General features: G+C 42.6%; 1 protein-coding gene across 1 annotated transcript; it reads right to left on the reverse strand.

The window, feature by feature from the left end:
• Positions 1 to 139: 139 nt before the first annotated feature.
• Positions 140 to 22,694, reverse strand: LOC139459350 (uncharacterized). Its single transcript, XM_071240814.1, has 7 exons — positions 22,532 to 22,694; positions 14,282 to 14,680; positions 9,036 to 9,143; positions 6,526 to 6,707; positions 5,027 to 5,109; positions 3,797 to 4,001; positions 140 to 259 (listed from the first exon to the last, which is right to left on the reverse strand). Exons 1-7 carry the CDS (start codon positions 22,692 to 22,694, stop codon positions 140 to 142), a joined length of 1,260 nt encoding a protein of 419 aa, XP_071096915.1.
• Positions 22,695 to 24,377: the final 1,683 nt, after the last annotated feature.

Below are 24,377 nucleotides of genomic sequence, written 5' to 3' on the forward strand. Positions count from 1 at the left end.
CGGTGTAAAACCCAATACTCACTCACTCACTCACTCCAAGCAGAACTGTATACACACTGTTAAGATTGTGGGATGCTAACCCAAAAGGAACAACCAACTTAAGTTTCTTTCACTTTTATTCAGTGTGAATGTTTTTCTCTCAGTTCTTGGTGAACAATATGTTGTCAACAATGACGTCTCGCCGCACCTCCAGCGTTGTAAACACAAACGACGGGTATCTGTTGGGGAAGGATATCATGTGCTTGCCATCTACTGACACCTGGAACAAGAACACATGGAGGAATAGATAGCGTGTGCCGGCCATCTACTGACACCTGGAACAAGAACACATGGAGGAATAGATAGCGTGTGCCGGCCATCTACTGACACCTGGAACAAGAACACATGGAGGAATAGATAGCGTGTGCCGGCCATCTACTGACATCTGGAACAAGAACACATGGAGGAATAGATAGCGTGTGCCGGCCATCTACTGACAGCTGGAACAAGAACACATGGAGGAATAGATAGCGTGTGCCGGCCATCTACTGACACCTGGAACAAGAACACATGGAGGAATAGATAGCGTGTGCCGGCCGTCTACTGACACCTGGAACAAGAACACATGGAGGAATAGATAGCGTGTGCCGGCCATCTACTGACATCTGGAACAAGAACACATGGAGGAATAGATAGCGTGTGCCGGCCGTCTACTGACACCTGGAACAAGAACACATGACAGAGCACCGTACAGAGCAACGTGCAGAGCAATGTGCAGAGCAACGTACAGAGCAACTTACAGAGCAACGTGCAGAGCAACTTACAGAGCAACGTGCAGAGAACCGTACAGAGAAACGTACAGAGAAACGTACAGAGCACCGTACAGAGCAACGTACAGAGCAACGTGCAGAGCAACGTACAAAGCAACGTACAGAGCAACGTACAGAGCACCGTACAGAGCAACGTGCAGAGCAACGTACAGAGCAACGTACAGAGAACCGTGCAGAGCAACGTACAGAGAAACGTACAAAGCAAGGTACAGAGCACCGTACAGAGCAAAGTACAGAGCAACGTGCAGAGCAACGTACAAAGCAACGTACAGAGCAACGTACAGAGCAATGTCCAGAGCAACTTACAGAGCAACGTGCAGAGAACCGTACAGAGAAACGTACAGAGAAACGTACAGAGCACCGTACAGAGCAACGTACAGAGCAACTTACAGAGCAACGTACAGAGCACCGTACAGAGCAAGTTACAGAGCAACGTGCAGAGCAACGTACAGAGCAACGTGCAGAGCAACGTACAGAGCACCGTACAGAGCAACGTCCAGAGCAACGTACAGAGCAACGTACGGGCCAGCGTACAGCTCAATCTACAGGGAAAGAGCGGGAAAGGACTTGCGTCTGCAGTACCGACGTTCTTCCTCAGATGCCCGGAGACTATTGGCTTAGAGGACAGCTGAAGCGAGTATTCAGTTCCGAGACAAAGACAAACTGGACGATTAGTTTGTGCCTCAAATAGTGCAGAAGACACGCTGAACTGTCGTTTGTTAGAACATGATAGATGTAATATGTTTATTATGAAACGAAAGTACTGTTAGTACGCTTTGCAAGCATCATCAATAATCGATGCACTTCTGACTGTCAAGATCTGCAAGGCGAGCCGCGATGCAACAATATGAACTGTGTATGTTGATAAACAATAACACGTGCGATACTATTCATAGGCTGACCGAGCTCATATACCGGATGTTATTTTCCGAAACTGCACAGCCGGAAGTGTTATCCTTTCTGTGTGTTGACTTATCGACGTGTATGGTTATTAACTAAACAATAATGTGAACTTTAGATGCTATGGTCGAGTTAATGATACATTACTGAATATAGTCATACCAGAAAATATATATATATACACACTTATAACACGTTGAAGTCGTGACATGTGCAATGTCGATATATTGATCTGTGTCACGCATGCGCATGGATAAGCTGTAGCAGTTGGATCTTACATGAATTCAGTTCACTTTGTAAATCTAAATCTGACCACAAAATATTAAATTTTAGTTTCATATTATTTGACTTAATCCTATATTCAGCATTGTTCTGATGATAATTAATCATATTAGGCCAGAGAGGAACTTGTTTACTTTTGAGTTTTGAGTTCTTGTATTTAATTCATGTCCTTTATGCCGATGTAGAGCCTGATAATTTGTCATACTTAATATATCTTGTAGATTGAGGGGGCGGTCGGGTAGCCTGACGGTTAAAGCGTTCGCTCGTCACGCCGAAGACCCGGTTTCGATTTCCGACAATGTGTAAAGCCCATTTCTGGTGTTTCCCGACCTTATATTGCTGGAATATTGCTAAAAGCGGCGTAAAACCATACTCACTCACTCACTCTTGTAGATTGACAACACAGATATAATGCAATGTTATATAACATTTAAATATATGATGTGGGTCTGTTTCACATCACTGAAAGGCGACCAGTATTGGTTATACTTTAGATTTGCGCTTTGGGGAAATATTTTAAATTGTCACTGGGAACGGGAGTGGATCCCTTGGTCCACTATGGAACACCAGTATTTATGCTTTTATATTTCTTTGTTCATCTCTTTTTTTTATTCTGCAAATAAAAAGAAAATGTTCCCTGTAGTTTATGGAAATCAAATACCCGTTGTAGCTCATAATAGTACACTACAACTTGCAATAGCAGATTATGGCTAAAATTAAAAAATATACATAAGTGATTTCGGCTAATTGCAGAGGTTTAGCAGATGAAAATAAGAGAAAGGAAGTACTGAATATTTGGAGAAAAAGAAAGGTCTCTATTGTTTGTTTACAAGACATTCACATTTCAAGAAATGATAATACTCTTTTGAGGAATGAATGGGATCTACAAAGCATAATTGCACCATATAAATCCAATGCTAGAGGTGTTGCTGTAATGTTTAATAATAATGTAGACATAACAATTCTTAGCGCTAAAATAGATGGAAATGGCAATTATATAATAGCTGATATAACTCGAGAAGGTACAAGACTAACATTAACTAATATCTATGGACCTAATGGTGATGACCCTGATCTTTATAAAAGCGACCACTCAGTCATAACGTTTCTTCTTTGATAGGCAGTTAAAAGTTGGAGTACTAAGTAAGGCTAAGAATTTATGGATGAACAACCTCATTATTATAATTAAGAGCGACGTTTCGGTGTAGCTTCTAACACCGTTATCAAGTGTGGTTGGCAAGTATATCTACAAGTAGGAGGCAATGTTTATACAGTGGAGTAGATATTGTTTTACTGGGGTAGAGAAGCCTGTTATGTACACACAAGGGTAGTGATGACAATCACTGGATGCTGTGGCTTGGGTTGTCACGGATGTGGTCTGATACAGCTGATTTAAGTCATCTTTGGAGACTGAGCTTTGATGTTCTTTAATTCGGGTTTTGAGGGGCCTAGATGTTTCTCCTATGTAAGTCACAGCCCTCACAACAAACCTCAAAGACTTCAAAATCAGGAAATGAAATACTTCACTCTTAATACTTAAAGAGTAATGTAGACAAGACAAAAGCAATAGGAATAGGCTCGAAAGCGAGTAGCAATGATCGTTTATGTCAAGACTTACAAATAGAATGGCACAATAAGGAATTTGAAGTATTAGGAATTATGTTTAATCCAAACTTAAGTGAATCCTGGGTAATCAATACAAAAGGAAAGCTAGAAGAAATAAATAGATTGTTTGCAAATTGGAGAAACAGAAATCTAACGCTAACAGGAAGGAGGCCGCTAGGAGGACTGTGGAACTCTCCTACCTCAAACGAGGATGGTGTCACCTCCAGCAGATACTGGAACGTGACATCCTTAACCCACGGAAAGTAGTTGTTGGTCATCTGCTCTTCCCACACCCCGCTGATGAAGGTGTTGAAGCAGTTCATGCGACTGCCAAAGACAGTGTTGATGCGGATATGGTGGTAGAAGATGATATCGCCATTTGCTCTGCTCAGCGCAACTTCCATACTGGTGTCAACAAATAAGCATTTTTCACTTCAATCTCATTTAAACAAAGAAAACACACTAAATCCTGTTAAATAAAGTTGAAAATCTACACACTAAAAATAAAGCTCCACTTTTCACACTAAGTCCCCCGAGAAACCATTAGTTCTACATCTCCATGCTAGTTGTTTTCACATTTGCAGCTGTCCGACTTGTGACATAAGTCATCAGACCAGCTGTCTCCACATAATGTCCATATAGTCCTGCCATAATTACATTGCGTTTGGCAATATGTCGGTTCAGCAGGTGCTATAGTCAGGGCAACGGCGTAAATGCAATGGATATGATTCTATCAATATTTCTTTCAAATGTTATATTTGGGATAACACTTTCTCAGTAAAGTACAGCTTCCCGTCCGGGATTCGAACCCACACTTGTCAGAGTGCGACCTAGTCGCCAGCACACGAAGTCAGCGATCTCACCCACTAAGCCACCGAGGCTTCCACAAAATGACCCCTCTGACAAGTGTAAATTGGCATGTCTCCCATGACCGAAAGCTATGAATACACAATGTCATTTAGAAAGTGGCCAATTGTGACACACGCGCCTCACTCTGGCAGTGTCGGTTCAAATCCCGGACGGGACTCAACCCAAAAAACTACGAGAATCTGTACTTTACTGAGAAAGTGTTATCCCAAATATAATATTTGTTACATTTGGCCACTTTTTTAAGGGCATTAATTGGTGTTATAATATGTCTTTCACGAGGATTATGCCAGTATATAACTGTTTCTACAAATAGGTTACTGCTTCTGTGGGCAGTTTTTCAGTTACACCTGGGTCTCGTTACACACGACGTCTTGCTACGACTTTCGTACGCCTGTATTAAAGTATGGGAGGTACGACTACCTTAGCCTAACGACAGCTTTGTGTAACGGGGCCCTGGGCCTTTCATTGCCGCGTGTCAAGCATGCATGAAAGATACCACAGACTCATTATGTCGGCATATTCACGCATGACGTCAGCTCCCTCATGTTGGTGATACGTACTCCGTGTTTTCTGTTGGTGTCCCAGCTATGTTGATCTTCCCTGTCTTGAAGCAACTCGGAACAGGCACATTCTTAGGGCCTCCCTTGTAGAAAGACGATAGCAGAAAATAGTCACATGATATAATGGCGTGAGCTCACGTGGTATAAAGGCGTGAGGTCACATGGTATAAACATGCTTTCAAACATGCAAGCAAAATAACCAGGGCCCAATTGCAGAAGAAACCATCCTCCATAGATTTGAGATGGCTTTGTGCAGGTGGCACAGGTCTTCATTCACTCCAGGTAACTCACCAGGTGTCTTAATAGACTCAGGTAACTCACCAGGTGTTTTCATTCACACAAGGTAACTCACCAGGTGTATTCATTCAAACCAGGTGACTCACCAGGTGTCTTCATTCACTCCAGGTAACTCATCAGGTGTCTTCATTCACACCAGGCAACTCACCAGGTGTCTTCATTCACACCAGGTGACTCACCAGGTGTCTTCATTTACTCCAGGTAACTCACCAGATGTCTTCATTCACTCCAGGTAACTCACCAGGTGTCTTCATTCACACAAGGTAACTCACCAGGTGTCTTCATTCACACCAGGTGACTCACCAGGTGTCTTCATTCACTCCAGGTGACTCACCAGGAGTCTTCATTTACTCCAGGTAAATCACCAGGTGTCTTTATTCATTCCAGGTAACTCACCAGATGTCTTCATTCACTCCAGGTGACTCACCAGGTGTCTTCATTTACTCCAGGTAACTCACCAGGTGTCTTCATTCACTCCAGGTAACTCACCAGGTGTCTTCATTCACACCAGGTGACTCACCAGGTGTCTTCATTCCCTCTAGGTGACTCACCAGGTGTCTTTATTCACACTCGCTTATTCAATAGGTGACTTCATTCACTCCAGGTAACTCACCAGGTGTCTTCATTCACTCCAGGTGACTCACCAGGTGTCTTCATTTACTCCAGGTAACTCACCAGGTGTCTTTATTCACACTCGCTTATTCAATAGGTGTCTTCATTCACTCCAGGTAACTCACCAGGTGTCTTCATTCACACCAGGTGACTCACCAGATGTCTTCATTCACACCAGGTGACTCACCAGGTGTCTTCATTCACACCAGGTTACTCACCAGGTGTCTTCATTCACACCAGGTGACCCACCAGGTGTCTTCATTCACTCCAGGTGACTCACCAGGTGTCTTCATTTACTCCAGGTAACTCACCAGGTGTCTTCATTCACACCAGGTAACTCACCAGGTGTCTTCATTCACACCAGGTGACTCACCAGGTGTCTTCATTCACTCCAGGTGACTCACCAGGTGTCTTCATTCACTCCAGGTGACTCACCAGGTGTCTTCATTTAATCCAGGTAACTCACCAGGTGTCTTCATTCACTCCAGGTAACTCACCAGGTGTCTTAATTCACACCAGATAACTCACAAGGTGTCTTTAGTCGCAGCCGGTAACTCACCAGGTGTCTTCATTCACCCCAGTTAACTCACCAACTTGTTCCACTGACTTTGCTCACAGGTGAATCGGGTGTCCTCCCACCGCCCAGATGTGCAGCACCCTTCTTTTGCCGTTCCACACAATGTGAACGACGACTTGCATGTATACTCTACAGAACTTCCAACTTCGCTGACAGCGACATCAGCGTTGTCTACTTGGGGAGGTTTGGGGCACACTAAACCACAGAAACAAGGAGTTAAAAGAGCAGGCCTTAATACAGCCTACGTGTTTGAGGTGTTATGCCTGACTTGTTGAGGTGTTAATAGATACTACATGGTAGAGGAGTTACGATAATCTTCCTTGCAGGATACTAGATACAAGGTAGGATTTGTTAATAGTGTGTATAAGGTCGGGATGTTAATAGAGAGTACAAGGTGGGGATGTTAATGGAGTGTACAAGATGGGGCTGGTTATGGAGTCTACAGGGTAGGGATGTTAATTGAATGTACAAGGTAGGGAAGTTAATGGAGAGTACAAGGTAGGAATGTTTATGGAGTCTACAAGGTAGGGAAGTTAATGGAGTGTACAAGGTACGGATGTTAATGGAGAGTACAAGGTAGGAATGTTTATGGAGAGTACAAGGTAGGATGTTAATGGGGTGTACAAGGTAGGGATGTTAATGGGGTGTGCAAGGTAGGAATGTTTATGGAGTCTACAAGGTAGGGATGTTAATTGGGTGTACAAGGTAGGGAAGTTAATAGATTGTACAAGAAAGGGATGTTAATAGATTGTACAAGGTGGGGATGTTAATGGGGTGTACAAGTTAGGAATGTTTATGGAGTCTACAAGGTAGGGATGTTAATTGGGTGTACAAGGTAGGGATGTTAATGGAGTGTACAAGGTAGGGAAGTTAATGGAGAGTACAAGGTGGGGATGTTAATGGAGAGTACAAGGTAGGGATGGTTATGGAGTCTACAAGGTAGGGATGTTAAAGGAGAGTACAAGGTAGGGATGTTAATGGAGAGTACAAGGTAGGGATGTTAATGGAGAGTACAAGGTAGGGATGTTAATAGATTGTACAAGGTAGGGATGTTAATGGAGAGTACAAGGTGGGGAAGTTAATGGAGAGTACAAGGTAGGGATGTTAATGGAGAGTACAAGGTGGGGATGTTAATGGAGAGTACAAGGTAGGGATGTTAATGGAGAGTACAAGGTGGGGATGTTAATGGAGAGTACAAGGTAACGAAGTTAATGGAGTGTACAAGGTAGGGATGTTAATGGAGATTACAAGGTGGGGATGTTAATGGAGAGTACAAGGTGGGGATGTTAATGGAGTGTACAAGGTAGGGATGTTAATAGAGAGTACAAGGTGGGGATGTTAATGGAGAGTACAAGGTGGGGATGGTTATGGAGTGTACAAGGTAGGGAAGTTAATGGAGAGTACAAGGTAGAGATGTTAATGGAGTGTACAAGGTGGGGATGTTAATGGAGAGTACAAGGTAGGGATGTTAAAGGAGAGTACAAGGTGGGGATGGTTATGGAGTCTACAAGGTAGGGATGTTAATGGAGTGTACAAGGTAGGGAAGTTAATGGAGAGTACAAGGTGGGGATGCTAATGGAGAGTACAAGGTAGGGATGGTTATGGAGTGTACAAGGTAGGGATGTTAAAGGAGAGTACAAGGTAGGAATGTTAATGGAGAGTACAAGGTAGGGATGTTAATGGAGAGTACAAGGTAGGGATGTTAATGGAGTGTACAAGGTAGGGATGTTAATAGATTGTACAAGGTGGGGATGGTTATGGAGTCTTTATGTACATACGAGTATTCACTGGTCTGGGGACAACATATATGTACACACTAACAACTGGTCTGGGGACAATATATATCTACACACTGACCACTGGTCTTGGGACATTATATATGTACACACTGACGACTGGTCTTGGGACAACATATATGTACACACTGACCCCTGGTCTTGGGACAACATATATGTACACACTGACCACTGGTCTTGGGACATTATATATGTACACACTGACGACTGGTCTTGGGACAACATATATGTACACACTGACCCCTGGTCTTGGGACATGATATATATACACACTAACCACTGGTCTTGGGACAACATATATACTCTCGCTTACCACTGTTCTGGGGACAACATATATGTACACACTAATCACTTGTCTGGGGACAACATATATGTACACACTAATCACTGGTCTGGGGACAACATATATGTACACACTGACCACTGGTCTGGGGACAACATATATGTACACACTAATCACTGGTCTGGGGACAACATATATGTACACACTGACCACTGGTCTGGGGACAACATATATGTACACACTAATCACTGGTCTGGGGACAACATATATGTACACACTGACCACTGGTCTGGGGACAACATATATGTACACACTGACCACTGGTCTGGGGACAACATATATGTACACACTGACCACTGGTCTGGGGACAACATATATGTACACACTGACCACTGGTCTGGGGACAACATATATGTACACAAACCAAGCTATGACATGTTTTACCGGCTGACTGGTTCGAGGAAGAAAACAGATGATGGAGAGTAGACATATCTCGTTCCATCTTTGACTTGAGGTCACTTATCTCAGATGTGAGGTTGGCGTCACGAGCGTCTTCATGTAACAGAAAGGAAACAGGTGCAAGCCATAGAGGACACACAGAAGTATTCGTGTAACCGAAAGGAAACAGATGCAAGCCACAGATGACACACAGAAGTATTCGTGTTACAGAAAGGAAACAGATGCAAGCGACAGATGACACACAGAAGTATTCGTGTAACAGAAAGGAAACAGATGCAAGCCACAGATGACACACAGAAGTATTCGTGTAACAGAAAGGAAACAGATGCAAGCCACAGATGACACACAGAAGTATTCGTGTGTCACCTACAACTACATCTCAACAATATCAGAAAAGATTCACAGAGGTAGACACAGCTCACCAACATAAAGTGCACATAGAGTTGAGAATTAGAAAATGTCCAAAAGCCCCGTCAGCGCCATTCAATGAACCATCTCTCCCTGTTCTGCTGATAACCTTGGTATGTTTTTCGCTGACTTTTATGATCTATTATGTTCTTGGTGGTCCAACCATGAAACCGTCTGAGCAGTTTCCTGTCGAGCAATCATCACATACAACCTTCTCAAAATGCAACAGTCAGACGATGCTGAGTGATCGCTTTCAAACTGAATTCAGTATCCTCAAGACAATGTATAAAAACCTATACACAATCTAACAATATAGCATTTATTCATCCTCTCAATTCCACATCTCCCCCACCTCTATTCTTTCCTTCCACATCTCCCCACCTCCATCCTCTCCTTCATCACATCAACTCCATCCTCTCCTTCCACATCTCTCCATCTCAAACCTCTCCTTCCACATCTCCCCACCTACATCCTCACCTTCCACATCCCCCCACCTCCATCCTCTCCTTCCACATCTCCCCAACTCCATCCACTCCTTCCACATCCCCCACCTCCATTCACTCCTTCCACAACTCCCCACCTCCATCCACTCCTTCCACATCTCATCACCTCCATCAACACCTTCCAGATCTCATCACCTCCATCCACTCCTTCCACATCTCATCACCTACATCCACTCCTTCCACATCTCATCACCTCCATCCACTCCTTCCACAACTCCCCACCTACATCCACTCCTTCCACATCTCATCACCTCCATCCACTCCTTCCACATCTCATCACCTCCATCCTCTCCTTCCACATCTCCCCACCTACATCCTCACCTTCCACATCCCCCCACCTCCATCCTCACCTTCCACATCCCCCCACCTCCATCCTCTCCTTCCACATCTCCCCACCTCCATCCACTCCTTCCACATCCCCCACCTCCATCAACTCCTTCCACAACTCCCCACCTACATCCACTCCTTCCACATCTCATCACCTCCATCCACTCCTTCCACATCTCATCACCTCCATCCACTCCTTCCACATCTTATCACCTCCATCCTCTCCTTCCACATCCCCCCACCTCCATCCACTCCTTCCACATCTCATCACCTCCATCCACTCCTTCCACATCTCATCACCTCCATCCTCTCCTTCCACATCCCCCCACCTCCATCCACTCCTTCCACATTTCATCACCTCCATCCACTCCTTCCACATCTCATCACCTCCATCCACTCCTTCCACATCCCCCCACCTCCATCCACTCCTTCCACATCTCATCACCTACATCCACTCCTTCCACATCTCATCACCTCCATCCACTCCTTCCACAACTCCCCACCTACATCCACTCCTTCCACATCTCATCACCTCCATCCACTCCTTCCACATCTCATCACCTCCATCCTCTCCTTCCACATCTCCCCACCTACATCCTCACCTTCCACATCCCCCCACCTCCATCCTCACCTTCCACATCCCCCCACCTCCATCCTCTCCTTCCACATCTCCCCACCTCCATCCACTCCTTCCACATCCCCCACCTCCATCAACTCCTTCCACAACTCCCCACCTACATCCACTCCTTCCACATCTCATCACCTCCATCCACTCCTTCCACATCTCATCACCTCCATCCACTCCTTCCACATCTTATCACCTCCATCCTCTCCTTCCACATCCCCCCACCTCCATCCACTCCTTCCACATCTCATCACCTCCATCCACTCCTTCCACATCTCATCACCTCCATCCTCTCCTTCCACATCCCCCCACCTCCATCCACTCCTTCCACATTTCATCACCTCCATCCACTCCTTCCACATCTCATCACCTCCATCCACTCCTTCCACATCCCCCCACCTCCATCCACTCCTTCCACATCTCATAACCTCCATCCTCTCCTTCCACATCCCCCACCTCCATCCACTCCTTCCACATCTCATCACCTCCATCCACTCCTTCCACATCTCATCACCTCCATCCTCTCCTTCCACATCCCCCCACCTCCATCCACTCCTTCCACATCTCCCCACCTCCATCCACTCCTTCCACATCTCCCCACCTCCATCCACTCCTTCCACAACTCCCCACCTACATCAACTCCTTCCACATCTCATCACCTCCATCCACTCCTTCCACATCTCATCACCTCCATCCACTCCTTCCACATCTCATCACCTCCATCCTCTCCTTCCACATCCCCTCACCTCCATCCACTCCTTCCACATCTCATCACCTCCATCCACTCCTTCCACATCTCATCACCTCCATCCACTCCTTCCACATCTCTCCATCTCAAACCTCTCCTTCCACATCTCCCCACCTACATCCTCACCTTCCACACCCCCCCCCCCCCACCTCCATCCTCTCCTTCCACATCTCCCCACCTCCATCCACTCCTTCCACATCCCCCACCTCCATCAACTCCTTCCACAACTCCCCACTTACATCCACTCCTTCCACATCTCATCACCTCCATCCACCCCTTCCACATCTCATCACCTCCATCCACTCCTTCCACATCTCATCACCTCCATCCTCTCCTTCTACATCCCCCCACCTCCATCCACTCCTTCCACATTTCATCACCTCCATCCTCTCCTTCCACATCCCCCCACCTCCATCCACTCCTTCCACATCTCATCACCTCCATCCTCTCCTTCCACATCTCCCCACCTACATCCTCTCCTTCAACATCTCATCACCTCCATCCACTCCTTCCACATCTTTCCACCTACATCCACTCCTTCCACATCCCCCACCTCCATCCACTCCTTCCACATCTCATCACCTCCATCCTCTCCTTCCACATCTCTCCACCTACATCCTCTCCTTCCACATCTCATCATCTTCATCCTCTCCTTCAACATCTCCCCACCTCCATCTTCTCAATTCCACTACTCTCCATCTCCATCTTCTTTTTCCACATGTCCCCACCTCCATCCTCTCCTTCCACATCTCCCTACCTCCATCCACTCCTTCCACATGTCCCCACCTCCATCTTCTCCTTCCACATCTCATCACCTCCATCCACTCCTTCCACATCTCTCCACCTCCATTCTCTCCTTCATCACATCAACTCCATCGTCTCCCTTCCACATGTCCCCCAACTCCATCCCCTCAATTCCACATCTCTACCTCCATCCTCTCCCTTCCACATCTCCCCACCCACATCCTCTCATTCCACATCCACGCATCTCCATCCTCTCCTTCCTCATGTCACCAACTCCATCGTCTCCTTCAACATCTCCCCTCCTCCATCCTCTCCTTCCTCATCTCCCCACCTCCATCCTCTCCCTTCCACATCTCCACACCCACATCCTCTCATTCCACATCTCCACACCCACATCCTCTCATTCCACATCCACGCATCTCCAACCTCTCCTTCAACATCTCATCACTTCCATCTTCTCAATTCCACTACTCTCCACCTCCATCTTCTCAATTCCACTACTCTCCACCTCCATCTTCTCAATTCCACTACTCTCCATCTCCATCCTCTCCTTCCACATCTCACCACCTACATCCTCTCCTTCCACTACTCTCCATCTCCATTCTCTCCTTCCACTACTCTCCATCTCCATCCTCTCCTTCCACTACTCTCCACCTCCATCTTCTCAATTCCACTACTCTCCATCTCCATCCTCTCCTTCCACATCTCATCATCTCCATCCTCTCCTTCCACTACTCTCCATCTCCATCCTCTCCTTCCACTACTCTCCATCTCCATCCTCTCCATTCCACTACTCCCCACCTCCATCCTCTCCTTCAACATCTCCCAACCTCCATCCTCTCAATTCCACTACTCTCCACCTCCATCTTCTCAATTCCACTACTCTCCACCTCCATCTTCTCAATTCCACTAGTCTCCATCTCCATCTTCTCAATTCCACTACTCTCCATCTCCATCTTCTCCTTCCACATGTCCCCACCTCCATCCTCTCCTTCCACATCTCCCCACCTCCATCCACTCCTTCCACATGTCCCCACCTCCATCCTCTCCTTCAACATCTCCCCAACTCCATCTTCTCAATTCCACTACTCTCCACCCCCATCCTCTCAATTCCACTACTCTCCACCACCATCTTCTCAATTCCACTACTCTCCACCTCCATCTTCTCAATTCCACTACTCCCCACCTCCATCCTCTCCTTCCACATCTTTCCACCTCCATCCTCTCCTTCCACTACTCTCCATCTTTACCCCTCCTTCCACATCTCACCACCTGCATCCACTCCTTCCACATATCTCCATCCCCATCCTCTCAATTCCACATCTCCCCCACCTCCATCCTCTACCTTCCACATCTCCCCACCCACATCCTCTCATTCCACATCCACCCATCTCCATCCACTCCTTCCACATATCTCCATCTCCATCCTCTCCTTCCTCATCTCTCCATCTCCATCCTCTTCTTCCACATATCCCCCACCTCATCCTCTCAATTCCACATCTCCCCCACCTCCATCCTCTACCTTCCACATCTCACCAACCACATCCTCTCAATTTCACATCCACCCATCTCCATCCACTCCTTCCACATATCTCCATCTCCATCCTCTCCTTCCTCATCTCTCCATCTCCATCCTCTTCTTCCACATATCCCCCACCTCATCCTCTCAATTCCACATCTCCCCCACCTCCATCCTCTACCTTCCACATCTCACCAACCACATCCTCTCAATTCCACATCTCCCCCACCTCTATTCTTTCCTTCCACATTTCCAACACCTTCACCATCTCGCTTCCACTTCTTCCCCACTTCCCCACTTCCACTCCCCATCTCATTTCACTTCATCCCCCACCCTACACTCTGCCTCCATCTCCACCTTGAGATTCGTCCTGTGCCTTCAGAACATGCACGTCTCTCAACACTGCCGTTATGTCTTCCGTCAGTGCTGCGAAGTCTGCTGTGATCGTCGTCATCTTTGGCTTCAGTATCATGACGTCATTCATGCCTGTCTGCATTTGAGTGACGTCACTCAGCATGGACGTCAATAATTTCTTTATTTCAGCGATGTCTTCATTGACGGTAGTAAATTCTTTCTTTACATCCATGACTTCATTCTCGATAACAGCCATGTTCTTCATTCCCAAATTCAGCTCTTTCTGAATTTTCGAGACGTCTTCCTTGACGTCTCTCATACCAGTCTTTGTCTTCGTGACATCTTCCACGACGGCAGTCAAATCCTTGCTCATCATCTTCCTAACATCACCAATTGCATTCTCTGAAAGTAAAACATTTGTCAGTGTTAGGGTTAGGGTTAGGGTTAGAACGTCCAGTCAGCTTCAGTTGTCAGTGTTAGGGTAAGGGATATGGATAGAACGTCCAGTCAGCTTCAGTTGTCAGTATTAGGGTTAGGGTTAGGGTTAGAACGTCCAGTCAGCTTCAGTTGTCAGTATTAGGGTTAGCGTTAGGTTTAGGGTTAGGGTTAGAACGTCCAGTCAGCTTCAGTTGTCAGTGTTAGGGTAAGGGATATGGTTAGAACGTCCAGTCAGCTTCAGTTGTCAGTATTAGGGTTAGGGTTAGGGTTAGAACGTCCAGTCAGCTTCAGTTGTCAGTATTAGGGTTAGGGATATGGTGAGAACGTCCAGTCAGCTTCAGTTGTCAGTCTCAGGTTAAGGTTAGGGTTAGAACGTCTAGTCAGCTTCAGTTGTCAAGCTGATACAGTGACAACACGCTATTAATCTGGAGTCTCTCCGATGGAATCGTCAGTATTAATAAATGTAGATAACAGAATCATAAGATGCACCGATGTCCCTGTCTCTCTGTGTACCACGACAGTAGTCGCACGTAGTACGGTGTTTCCCGCCAATCCTATATTTTATATTAACTCCATAAGCTTATTCAATATTCCCCTGAAGGGTCAAGAATTACCCATGACACGCCCTTGCAAAGAATAAAATAGTTTGGCATCCACGAAATAGTGTCATGAATTCATGTTCTTCCAACATATACATGCACTTCAAAGACTTTGTCCAAGAAACAGTAAAATATATTTTCGATTTTGAAATCACTCCCCAAAAGACAACACATCCTTTCTTGCAAGAACTCACACAACCGCACATTGTTACATAGACATGGGTTGGACGAGACAAGACATCCTTTCTTACAAGAACTCACACCAGCACACATTGTTACATAGACATGAGTAGGGCGAGACAACGCACAATTTCTTTCAAGAACTCACACCACTGCACATTGTTACATAGACATGGATAGGACGAGACAAGACATCCTTTCTTACAAGAACTCACACCACCGCACATTGTTACATAGACATGAGTAGGACGAGACAACGCACAATTTTACAAGAACTCACACCACCGCACATTGTTACGTAGACATGAGTAGGACGAGACAAGACATCCTTTCTTACAAGAACTCATACCACCGCACATTGTTACATAGACATGAGTAGGGCGAGACAACGCACAATTTCTTTCAAGAACTCACATTACTGCACATTGTTACATAGACATGAGTAGGGCGAGACAACGCACAATTTCTTTCAAGAACTCACATTACTGCACATTGTTAAATAGACATGGATAGGACGAGACAAGACACCCTTTCTTACAGAGCAACTGGTGACGAGAAATAACTTCATTCATTACAGATGAACAAATTACAAACGCACATATTTCCATGTAAAATACTGCATGACAGATATCACCAAATATGTATTTAACAGTAGATACTGCATGACACATATTTCATAACAGATACTGCACGATATATATGTATGATAGCTACTGCTAGACAGACACTGCATGACAGTTACCCTATCATAGATCCTGAATGAAATATATTACATCATAGTTACTCCATGATAGATACTTAATGATATATATTACACGACAGTTACACCATGATAGATACTGAATGATATATATTGTATGGCAGATGCTGCATGGTAGTTACTCCATCATAGATACTTAATGATATATATTACATGGCAGATGCCGCATGGCAGTTACTCCATCATAGATACTTAATGATATATATTGTATGACAGATACTCCATGGCAGTTACTCCGTGTTAGATTCTGAATGATATATATCGTATGGCAGATACTCCATGGCAGTAACTCCATCATAGATACTTAATGATATATATTGTATGACAGATACTCCAAGGCAGTTACACCATCATAGATACTAAATGATATATATCGTATGGCAGATACTCCATGGCAGTTACTCCATCATAGATACTTAATGATATATATTGTATAGCAGATACTCCATGGCAGTTACTCCGTCACAGATGCTTAATCATATATATTGTTTGGCAGATACTCCTTGGCAGTTTCTCCATGACAGATTCTTAATGATATATATTACATGGCAGATGCCGCATGAGAGTTGCTCCGTAGTAGATACTTAATGTTATATAGATACTTATAATGTATAACAAATACTCCATGGCAGTTACTCCAAGTTAGATACTTAATGCTATATATTGTATGGCAGATACTCCATGGCAGTTACTCCATATCAGATACATAATGATATATATTGTATGACAGATACTCCATGGCAGTTAATCCATCATAGATACTTAATTATATATATTGTGTATCAGATTCTCCATGGCAGTAACTGCATGATAGATACTTAATGATATATATCACATGGCAGATGCCGCATGACAGTTACTCACTCCATTATAGATACTTAACGATATATAATGTATGACAGATACTCCATGGCAGACACTAAATTATATATTTTACATGTCAGGTGCCGCATGGCAGTTACTCAATGTTAGATACTAAATGACACATGTTGTATGGCAGATACTCCATAGCAGCTACTCCATGACAGGCACTAAATGATATATATTACATGGCAGATGCCGCATGGCAGTTACTCAATGTTAGATACTTAATGATATATAATGTATTACAGATATTCCATAGCAGTTACTCCGTGTTAGATACTTAATGATATATTGTATGACAGATAATCCATGGCAGTTACTCCACGTTAGATTCTGAATGATATATATTGTATGGCAGATACTCCATGGCAGTTACTCCATCATAGATATTTAATGATATATAATGTATGACAGATACTTCATGGCAATTACTCCATCATAGATACTTATTGATATATATTGTATGGCAGACACTCCATGGCAGTTACTCCATGACAGACAATTTATGATATATATTGCATGACAGATGCCGCAAAGCAGTGACCCGGTCATAGATACTTAATGCTATATATTGTATGACAGGTACTCCATGGCAGTTACTCCATGACAGATTCTTAATGATATATATTACATGGCAGATGCCGCATGGCAGTTACTCAATGTTAGATACTAAATGACACATGTTGTATGGCAGATACTCCATAGCAGCTACTCCATGACAGGCACTAAATGATATATATTACATGGCAGATGCCGCATGGCAGTTACTCAATGTTAGATACTTAATGATATATAATGTATTACAGATATTCCATAGCAGTTACTCCGTGTTAGATACTTAATGATATATTGTATGACAGATAATCCATGGCAGTTACTCCACGTTAGATTCTGAATGATATATATTGTATGGCAGATACTCCATGGCAGTTACTCCATCATAGATATTTAATGATATATAATGTATGACAGATACTTCATGGCAATTACTCCATCATAGATACTTATTGATATATATTGTATGGCAGACACTCCATGGCAGTTACTCCATGACAGACAATTTATGATATATATTGCATGACAGATGCCGCAAAGCAGTGACCCGGTCATAGATACTTAATGCTATATATTGTATGACAGGTACTCCATGGCAGTTACTCCATGACAGATTCTTAATGATATATATTACATGGCAGATGCCGCATGACAGTTACTCCATCATAGATACTTAATGATATATAATGTATGACAGATACTCCATAGCAGTTACTCCTTCATATATACTAAATGATATATATTGTATAACAGATACTCTATGGCTGTTAGTCCATCATAGATACTTAATGATATATATTGTATGGCAGATCATCCATGGCAGTTACTCCGTCACAGATGCTTAATCATATATATTGTTTGGCAGATACTCCTTGGCAGTTTCTCCATGACAGATTCTTAATGATATATATTACATGGCAGATGCCGCATGAGAGTTGCTCCGTAGTAGATACTTAATGTTATATAGATACTTATAATGTATGACAAATACTCCATGGCAGTTACTCCAAGTTAGATACTTAATGCTATATATTGTATGGCAGATACTCCATGGCAGTTACTCCATATCAGATACATAATGATATATATTGTATGACAGATACTCCATGGCAGTTAATCCATCATAGATACTTAATTATATATATTGTGTATCAGATTCTCCATGGCAGTAACTGCATGACAGATACTTAATGATATATATTGTATGATAGATACTCCATGGCAGTTACTCCATGACAGACACTTAATTACATATATCACATGGCAGATGCCGCATGACAGTTACTCACTCCATTATAGATACTTAACGATATATAATGTATGACAGATACTCCATGGCAGACACTAAATGATATATATTACATGTCAGGTGCCGCATGGCAGTTACTCAATGTTAGATACTAAATGACACATGTTGTATGGCAGATACTCCATAGCAGCTACTCCATGACAGGCACTAAATGATATATATTACATGGCAGATGCCGCATGGCAGTTACTCAATGTTAGATACTTAATGATATATAATGTATTACAGATATTCCATAGCAGTTACTCCGTGTTAGATACTTAATGATATATTGTATGACAGATAATCCATGGCAGTTACTCCAAGTTAGATTCTGAATGATATATATTGTATGGCAGATACTCCATGGCAGTTACTCCATCATAGATACTTAATTATATATTGTATGACAGATACTCCATGGCAGTTACTCCATCATAGATACTTAATGACATTTATTGTATTACAGATACTCCATGGCAGTTACTCCATCATAGATACTTAATGATATATATTGTATGACAGATACTCCAAGGCAGTTAATCCATCATAAATACTTAATGATATATATTGTATGACAGATACTCCATGGCAGTTACTCCATCATAGATACTTACTGATATATTGTATGGCAGATACTCCATGGCAGTTACTCCATCATAGATACTTAATGACATTTATTGTATTACAGATATTCCATGACAGTTACACCATCATAGATACTTAATGATATATAATGTATGACAGATACTTCATAGCAATAACTCCATCATAGATACTTATTGATATATATTGTACGGCAGACACTCCATGGCAGTTACTCCATGACAGACAATTTATGATATATATTGCATGACAGATGCCGCAAAGCAGTGACCCGGTCATAGATACTTAATGCTATATATTGTATGGCAGGTACTCCATGGCAGTTACTCCATGACAGATTCTTAATGATATATAATGTATGACAGATACTCCATAGCAGTTACTCCTTCATATATACTAAATGATATATATTGTATAACAGATACTCTATGGCTGTTAGTCCATCATAGATACTTAATGATATATATTGTATGGCAGATACTCAATGGGAGTTACTCAATGTTAGATACTTAATGATATAAATTATATGGCAGATACTTGATGTCATTTACTCCATCAGAGATACTAAATGATATACATTGTTTAGCAGATACACCATGGCAGTTACTCCATCATAGATACTTAATGATATATTGTATGGCAGATACTCCATGGCAGTTACTCCGTCATAGATACTGAATGATATATATTCTTTAGAAGAAACTCCATGGCAGTTACTCCATCATAGATACCTAATAATGTATATTGTATGACAGATACTCAATGGCAGGGACTCCATCATAGATACTTAATGATATATATTGTATGACAGATACTCCAAGGCAGTTACTCCATTTTAGATTCTGAATGATACATATTGTATGGCAGATACTCCATGGCAGTAACTCCATCATAGATACTTAATGATATATATTGTATGACAGATACTCCATGGCAGTTACACCATCATAGATACTAAACGATATATATTATATAGCAGATAGTCCATGGCAGTTATTCCATCATAGATACTTAATGATATATATTGTATGGCAGATACTCCATGTCTGTTACTCCATCATAGATACTTAATGATATATAATGCATAACAGATATTCCATGGCAGTTACTCCATCATAGATACTTAATGATATATATTGTACGGCAGATATTCCATGGCAGTTACTCCGTCATAAATACTTAATGATATATATTGTATGGCACATACTCCATGGCAGTTACTCCATCATAGATACTTAATGATATATATTGTATGGCAGATATTCCATGGCAGTTACTCCATCATAAATACTTGATGATATATATTGTATGGCAAATACTCCATGGCAGTTACTCCATCATAGATACTTAATGATATATATTGTATGACAGATACTCCATGGCAGTTACTCCATGAAATATACTTAATGATATATATTACATGGCAGATGCCGCATGGTAGTTACTCCATCATAGATACTTAATGATATATATTGTATGACAGATACTCCATGTCAGTTACTCCATGTTAGATTCTGAATGATATATATTGTATGGCAGATACTCCATGGCAGTAACTCCATCATAGATACTTAATGATATATATTGTATGACAGATACTCCAAGGCAGTTACACCATCATGGATACTAAATGATATATATTATATAGCAGATAGTCCATGGCAGTTATTCCATCATAGATACTTAATGACATTCATTGTATTTCAGATATTCCATGACAGTTACTCCATCATAGATACTTAATGATATATAATGTATGACAGATACTTCATGGCAATTACTCTATCATAGATACTTAATGATATATATTGTATGGCAGACACTCCATGGCAGTTACTCCATCATAGATACTTAATGATATATAGTACAAGGCAGATGCCCTATGGCAGTTACTCCATCATAGATACTTAATGATATATAATGTATGGCAGATACACCATGGCAGTTACTCCATGAAATATACTTAATGATATATATAACATGACAGATACCCCATGACAGTTACTACATTATAGATACTTAATGATATATAATGTATGACAGATACTCCATGGCAGTTACTCCATCATAGATACTTAATGACATTTATTGTATGACAGATATTCCATGACAGTTACTCCATCATAGATACTTAATGATATATATTACATGGCAGATGCCGCATGGCAGATGCCGCATGGCAGCTACTCAATTTTAGATACTAAATGACACATATTGTATGGCAGTTACTCCATATTAGATACATAATGATATATATTGTATGACAGATACTCCATGGCTGTACTCCATGTTAGATACATAATGATATATGTTGTATGACAGATACTCCATGGCAGTTAATCCATCATAGATACTTAAAGATATATATTGTATGGCAGATTCTCCATGGCAGTTACTTCATGTCAGATACATAATGATATATATTGTATGACAGATACTCCATGGCAGTTAATCCATCATAGATACTTAAAGATATATATTGTATGGCAGATTCTCCATGGCAGTTACTCCATATTAGATACATAATGATATATATTGTATGACAGATACTCCATGGCAGTTAATCCATCATAGATACTTAATGATATATATAGTATGGTAGATTCTCCATGGCAGTTAATCCATCATAGATACTTAAAGATATATATTGTATGGCAGATTCTCCATGGCAGTTACTTCATGTCAGATACATAATGATATATATTGTATGACAGATACTCCATGGCAGTTAATCCATCATAGATACTTAAAGATATATATTGTATGGCAGATTCTCCATGGCAGTTACTCCATGTTAGATAAATAATGATATATATTGTATGACAGATACTCCATGGCAGTTAATCCATCATAGATACTTAATGATATATATAGTATGGTAGATTCTCCATGGCAGTTACTCCGTAATAGATACTTAATGACATATATTGTATGACAGATACTCCATGACCTTGTGAACCTACTGTTATTGTTTGTGTCTTTCTTCAAAATGTCGACGCTCTTTTTAATGCCATTGACGTCAACCGAGATGGTATCAAATTTCTTTTCCGGGACCCTTGCAGCAGACTTTAAGAGGTCGCCGATGTGAGCATTGGTCACTGCCGTCGACGACGCATGGAAACCCATTGATTGTGGAGACCACAGCAGAAACACCAGGGGAGGAAGTAGGTGCATCCTTCAATAACACACAGAACAGTGGTTAAATAGATTTGTAGATAAACATGATTATGTTCATCTTTGCTAGTAGACACGAGAAAATTTACCTGCCTATCATACCTGTTCTCGCCTGTCTAAACTGTTCGACTACTTCACTAGTCCAGGGTGTCTGTCTGCCTCCCTAGGATGGTCATCTACAACACCTGCCTAAACTGTCCATCTACTCCATCTGTCTAAACTGTCCATCTACTCCATCTGTCTAAACTGTCCATCTACTCCATCTGTCTAAACTCTCCATCTACTCCATCTGTCTAAACTGTCCATCTACTCCATCTGTCTAAACTGTCCATCTACTCCATCTGTCTAAACTGTCCATCTACTCCATCTGTCTAAACTGTCCATCTACTTCATCTGTCTAAACTGTCCATCTACTCCATCTGTCTAAACTGTCTGTCTGCCTCCCTAGAATGGTCATCTACTCCATCTGCCTAAACTCTCCATCTACTCCATCTGTCTAAACTGTCCATCTACTCCATCTGCCTAAACTCTCCATCTACTCCATCTGCCTAAACTCTCCATCTACTCCATCTGTCTAAACTGTCCATCTACTCCATCTGTCTAAACTGTCCATTTACTACATCTGTCTAAACTCTCCATCTACTCCATCTGTCTAAACTGTCCATCTACTCCATCTGTCTAAACTGTCCATCTACTACATCTGTCTAAACTCTCTGTCTGCCTCCCTAGAATGGTCATCTACAACACCTGCCTAAACTCTCCATCTACACCACCTGCCTAAACTCCCCATCTACTCCATCTGTCTGAACTCTCTGTCTGCATCCCTAGAATTGTCATCTACACCACCTGCCTAAACTCTCCATCTACTCCATCTGCCTGAACTCTCTGTCTGCATCCCTAGAATGGTCATCTACACCACCTGCCTAAACTCTCCATCTACTCCATCTGCCTAAACTCTCCATCTACTCCATCTGTCTAAACTCTCCATCTACTCCATCTGTCTGAACTCTCCATCTACTCCATCTGCCTAAATTCTCCATCTACTCCATCTGTCTAAACTGTCCATCTACTCCATCTGCCTAAACTCTCCATCTACTCCATCTGTCTGAACTCTCCATCTACTCCATCTGCCTAAACTCTCCATCTACTCCATCTGTCTAAACTGTCCATCTACTCCATCTGTCTAAACTGTCCATCTACTCCATCTGCCTAAACTCTCCATCTACACCACCTGCCTAAACTCTCCATCTACTCCATCTGTCTGAACTCTCTGTCTGCATCCCTAGAATTGTCATCTACACCACCTGCCTAAACTCTCCATCTACTCCATCTGTCTAAACTGTCCATCTACTTCATCTGTCTAAACTCTCTGTCTGCCTCCCTAGAATGGTCATCTACAACACCTGCCTAAACTCTCCATCTACTCCATCTGTCTCTACTGACCGTCTGCCTCCCTAGAATGGTCGTCTACATCACCTGCCTAAAATGTCCTTCTACTCCATCTGTCTCTACTGACCGTCTGCCTCCCTAAACTGGTCGTCTACATCACCTGCCTAAACTCTCAGTCAACCTCATCTATCTAAACTGACCGTTTGCCTCCCTAGAATTGTCGTCCCCATCACCCGGCTGTACGTC

This window comes from Haliotis cracherodii, unplaced genomic scaffold (assembly GCF_022045235.1).
Source record: "Haliotis cracherodii isolate W230 unplaced genomic scaffold, xgHalCrac1.p SCAF_13, whole genome shotgun sequence".
NCBI classification, from domain to species: domain Eukaryota; kingdom Metazoa; phylum Mollusca; class Gastropoda; order Lepetellida; family Haliotidae; genus Haliotis; species Haliotis cracherodii.

Excerpts from the sequence above, each read along its gene's own strand:
- LOC139459350 (XM_071240814.1), bottom strand. The coding sequence starts at position 22,694 with ATGGGTTTCCATGCGTCGTCGACGGCAGTGACCAATGCTCACATCGGC. Across the intron at positions 5,110-6,525 it reads AAAGTCAGTGGAACAAGTTG|GGAGGCCCTAAGAATGTGCC; the intron begins GTGAGTTAACTG and ends TCTTTCTACAAG. Across the intron at positions 4,002-5,026 it reads ACACCAACAGAAAACACGGA|TATGGAAGTTGCGCTGAGCA; the intron begins GTACGTATCACC and ends TGTTGACACCAG.